We start from the raw sequence: 5,285 nt of genomic DNA on the forward strand, positions 1-5,285 counted from the left end.
TTTTTGTTACAAAATTTCTACCTTTACAATTGTGACAGTCACAATTAGTCATGGTAACAATTACTCCCTATTGAATCATAAGAATCTTATCCTCATCTCTTTTTATCAGATCCATCTAGACAAGATGACAACTTTTCAATGGGGACTCTATCTTTCCCCCACACTCTTAAACAAAACTCACTCTTGATAACGTATAAGCCAGTCATTTCATACCTTTATCGTCCCCTCATTTTAGGTAGCCAATGTCTAAGTTGCCCGTCCCTATCTACCCTGTATATCGAGGGGGTAGCATTGATACTTGATGTGAAGACTCCTTCCTTCTTGTTTGTATTTTTAGCTACTACTTCCATGAGTATAGGCCAAGTTCATCAAATTGTTGCAATTTACCCTCATTTCCTTTATCAAAAATTATTATTTTTTATCTTCCTCTAGTTGAGTTCTGATTATCAAGCCATCGAGGGTAGGTCAAATGGGTACTATCTGCAAGTATGGGTGTTCTTGTGCGTCTCCCCTCACTTCATATCAGCTGGATGCTCCACTCTCAGTTCTAGCCTTCATGGCTATGTCCTTGTCCATGGGCTCAGGTGTCCCCAGGTCTCACCACACTTTGGACCAACCAGCTCTTCCTCTACCCTCTCTCATCTCCAGGTAACTGGAATCTATGGATCGTGGTTGAACTCAGCCCATTTCTTCATTGCTGCCTTTCTCCCTCTTCCACTTAACCAGTAGACCAATGTGGTCGCCAGTAAGCTTACATGTCTGCTTTTGTGTTCCCTTTGAGTATCAATATATCTTGATTGCATGGTATGATCAATTTCAGACTAGAGACTTTGGTAGAATACTTCAATTTCAGCATCACTGGCTTTAGTGGTTGGTGAGTACATTTGAATAACAGTGGTGTCTTTCTTGTAGTTGTATGGATTTTATCCTATTACAAACAGCGTGGTTCTTCAAAACAGGTCTTTAAGTGTTCTTTTTGACAACAAATGTGACTCCATACCTCTTCCATTTGTCATTCCTGCCCTAGTAAACCGTGTGATTATCGAATGGCCAGTCCTAGTCCGTTTCCCGCGTCAGAGTCTGGAAGAGGTCTGTCATCCTTGGTTTGTTCACGTATTCACCAACAAACATTTAGCAAGCACCTATTGCTGGAGAGTGAGAGTATGTGAGTGCCAAGTCAGAACACCCCCGTGCCTCGGTCCAGCTGTTACAGGCCGTGGGGTGCAGAGGGGACAACTTTGGTGGGCGCCACTCCACATCCACACAGATGCCCATCTTTGCCACTCGTTTGTCCTGTGCTCTCTCCCAGGATGAGTGTACAAACCATTCGGAACGTCTTCAGCGTGGAAACTGGGTACAGGCTCTCGGACGACCAAATAGTCAACCATTTCCCCAACCACTATGAGCTGACCCGGAAGGACTTGATGGTGAAGAATATCAAAAGGTACAGGAAGGAGCTGGAGAAGGAATGCAGCCCACTGGCCGAGAAAGACGAGAACGGAAAATACCTCTACCTGGGTGTGTGCTTTTCTCACTGCCACAGGCTCTGCTTCCTGGCTTTGGAGGGGTGAACGTGTTTGTGTGGGTTGTCCCCACGCCTCCGGGGCAGAGGTGCCGTGGTGCTTCCATTGGGAAGTGTCGTCTCTCAGAACGCTGTGTGTATGGGCAGTGAGAGAGCGTCCTTACTGTCCTGAGGGACTGTCACCGCGTCTGGTGATGCCCAGGAGCACGGTGAGACCCTGTCCTGTGTGGAGAGAAAGTGGACAGTCCCCAGATCCCTCCACGTGCCTGGAGCACAGTGACCTGACCATCCTCCTCCAATAAATGGGAATGTCACATGAGGTCAGCAGAGCTCCATACAGTTTGCTTGTTTTTGTACAAGAATGAAGGCCGAAGTCCTTGCTCTGTTAGATGTGGGGTTTGGTGGTGGGTGGGGACAGTGCTCATGGAAAGGGTCCCTGGAAGGCTAAGGGAGGGTTTTCTGTCCAGTGCCCCGTTGGGCAGGGCTCACCGCTGTCACCTCTGCTGACCAACCCTGGGGGTCTCGCCCTTGCAGACTTTGTTCCTGTCACCTACATGCTGCCCGCTGACTACAACCTGTTCGTTGAGGAGTTCCGGAAAAGTTCTTCCAGCACTTGGATCATGAAGCCATGTGGCAAAGCGCAGGGGAAGGGCATCTTCCTTATCAACAAGCTTTCACAGATCAAAAAGTGGTCCCGGGACAGCAAGACCTCCACGTGAGTGAGGGGAGCCCCAGTCCCCATGCCTCCTGAGGGTGGTGACATCGGTCACTTAGAATCACAGCACGTCTCTGTGGCTGCCGTCGTGTGAACTGGAAGGTCATGGGCATGTGAACCCGAGCTGGTGAGGTGCTGGCTGCTCTTTGTTCTGCAGCTTGTGAGACCTGTCCAGTCCCAGCACCTCTCAGGCCACGTAGCTTGTGCTTAAGAGCTGGGCTGCCGGTTCAAATCCCTGTCCATATTTGCGGGCTGAGTGAATTGCCTTTTAGACTCTGGGTGCCTCAGTTTCCTCCTGTGGGTAAAATGGATAGTGATTGCCCCAGTCTCCCCGGGGTATGGGGTGGAGCCTGGCAGGAGTAGCAAATGCATTCTTGGTCCTTGGGACTGACCCTCCTCTGGTCTGAGGACGCAGGATCTGGGGCTCAGCTGGCAGGCTTCCTTCCAGCTCCCTCTGTACCTGCTGTCATTGCCCACACCTGCTCAGAAATGCCCGGTGTCATCACATAAAGGGTCAGTACACAGGCAGCTCAATGACCAGGGCTCCTAGCAGCGGCAAGGCTCCATTTCATTGTGTAAAACCCGCTGCCGTCAAGTCTCTTCTGACTCAGAGCGACCCTGGACTTCCCCATAAGCTGTAAATCTTTATGGAAAACGGCAGCCTCACCACTGGGGGTTTGAACCCCTGACCTTTGGGTTAAAACCACTATACCACCAGAGCTCCATTTCCACTGCGTTGTCCTTATTAGGCGAGTTGATGATGATGCATTGCAACCCTGTAGAGGGTCCAAGGAGCAACTGGTGGGTTAGAACCACCAGCCTTGTGGTTGGCAGTCCAGTGCTTATCCCACAGCGCCACACCAGGCCTCCTTTTGTTGTAAATGTAAATTCTATTACAGTTTGCTGGCACCCAGATGGGCTTTTCCGTGACTGGGTTTTCGGGGGCTGCTGTGTAGCTGCTGGCCGTGTCCCCTGTAGCTGGAATAGAGGGGGCACCCTGTGTGGACGTCCCCTTCACCCCGTCCTCTCTGATGGGCAACAGCGCACTTTGTGGGGTGCAGGGAGCTTCCTAGTCTCGGAGGCGTCCCTGTGTGTTGTCCCTCTGCTCATGTGACTCTGTGGTGTCCTTAGGTTTGTGTCTCAGTCCAGTAAGGAAGCCTATGTCATCTCTCTCTACATCAACAACCCGCTCCTCATCGGAGGGCGGAAGTTCGACCTGCGCCTCTACGTCCTGGTGTCCACGTACCGCCCCCTGCGCTGCTACATGTAAGCTTCCAGTGGGTGCGCTCCTGTCCGCGACCTTGGACCCTAGAGTCTGCCTCTTATTTTGGAAATGTCATCTCCCTGCCATGCCTGGTGTGTGGGAGGCAACGTGTAACGTAGATGACGCTGTTAACAAGTGGAAAGGGCATGTGTTCTTTTCTACTTCCTGTCTGCCTCTCCTGGAAGCGCTGACCATATTTCAACTCCCATCTAGGTACAAACTTGGCTTCTGCCGGTTCTGCACGGTCAAGTACAGCCCAAGCACCAGCGAGCTGGATAACATGTTTGTCCACCTCACCAACGTGGCCATTCAGAAGCACGGGGTAAGTGCTGCTTCTCCTCAGAGCCAAGGGAGTGGACAGGTGGGGTCAGTTCGTTGGTTGCTGTGTTTATGCAGAGGGAGAGGCGGATACAGTGCAGGTATTTATGTATGCAGTGATCCGAGCCCGGGCACTGATGGGAAAGGCCAGCCCAGAGGGAGCTGGGTCCTTGGCTCTAGAAGGATCTAGAAACCCTGGGTTCAATCTTGTCCTTCTAGTTCTGTGACCTTGGGCCACTTAATTAAAATCACAGAGCCCCAGTCTCCCCATCTGAGAAAGAAGATAATCGTAGTTGCGCCGAGTTGTTGAGGGGATTATATGAGAGAAAGTAGATATTCATGGATTTGACAACTGCTCATTGAGCGTCTCTGTGGGCCAGTCCTGCGTACGTGTGGGGACACAGTGGTGGGCAAACTGGGCCCCCGCTATTGTGGGGAGAAAATATTCATCAAGTAGCCACCCTGATGAATGTAGAATTACACTCTGAAGGCTAGGAGCCCAGCCAGATAGAAGAGCGTGGAACACAGGTCCCACAGTCGGAGAAGGCCTCTCCACAGAAGGATGCTATGATCTGCAGTGTGAGCAGGCTGGTGCAGGGGGCCGGAGAGAGAGCACTTTGGAGAGAGACCTTGTGTGCTGAGGCCCTGGGGCGGAGGGGGAACTTCGGAGCGAGGCTGGCTGAGTGCGAGGCAGCTGGTGGGCAGCGAGGACAGGATGCAGTGGACTTTGTAGGTTCTGTCCAGGGTTTAGGGCTTTGATCTTGTGCCACTACTTAGCAACGTTCGGAGTCTCATTTCCTCCTGGAAGATGCTCCTCTCTGGGTCTTGCCTGGGTGGAAGCCATGAGGGCCTGCCATCATTGCAGTGGGAGGAATGAACTGACGGAAAACAAGCTGTTGTGTGTCATCAGCTGAAGAACTTGCTCTAATCCACGTCGTCACTTAACTGCTGTGTGATGTCACACAAGCTTCCCTGACTCGTGTCCTTGTGGCAAACAGGAGTCGTGTTCTCACCTTGCCGGTCCTCACCTGGCAGTGGTCTCCGTGGCCCAGAGTGGTCTTCGTGTGAGGCTGACCCAGGTTGACTAGTTGTCCATCAGATTTCCCCAAAGCATGGTTTTCACAGCTGTTCAAGGTTTGAGAACAGGGAAAGGGGTCTTTCAGGTGGTGTAGACCGAAACCGCCAGCCCTCTCGGGAAGGCTGAGCCATGACATCAGACCCTTCGTAGCCCAATGGCACGTTTACTTAAGAAGAAGGAGGTGGCGGTGGCTGGACCATGCAGTTTGGTATCCCTGGGGACAGTACCCAGTGTTTGGCCTGCCAGTGCCCAGCGCCTCGGTCCGCAGCTGCCAGACTGAACTTGGGAGCATCCCATCAGCCTCCTCAGGAGGCAGTATCAGCTGGCCACTTGGTATGTTAGAGCCGAATGAGAACTGGATATCATGTTAAGTGCTGACGGGTTGTCA

General features: G+C 51.8%; 1 protein-coding gene across 2 annotated transcripts in view; it reads left to right on the plus strand.

The window, feature by feature from the left end:
* The window catches only part of TTLL1 (tubulin tyrosine ligase-like family, member 1), a 21,316-nt gene that overhangs the window by 4,764 nt on the left and 11,267 nt on the right, over nt 1-5,285 (plus strand). For both annotated transcript variants that reach the window (XM_006866846.1, XM_006866847.1), the window contains exons 2-5: nt 1,310-1,518; nt 2,057-2,237; nt 3,369-3,503; nt 3,715-3,823. In XM_006866846.1, coding sequence (XP_006866908.1) covers nt 1,310-1,518; nt 2,057-2,237; nt 3,369-3,503; nt 3,715-3,823 — 634 coding nt within the window. The remainder of the gene's footprint in view (nt 1-1,309; nt 1,519-2,056; nt 2,238-3,368; nt 3,504-3,714; nt 3,824-5,285) is intronic.

Source organism: Chrysochloris asiatica, unplaced genomic scaffold, assembly GCF_000296735.1.
Source record: "Chrysochloris asiatica unplaced genomic scaffold, ChrAsi1.0 scaffold00097, whole genome shotgun sequence".
In the NCBI taxonomy this organism is placed as follows: Eukaryota; Metazoa; Chordata; class Mammalia; order Afrosoricida; family Chrysochloridae; genus Chrysochloris; species Chrysochloris asiatica.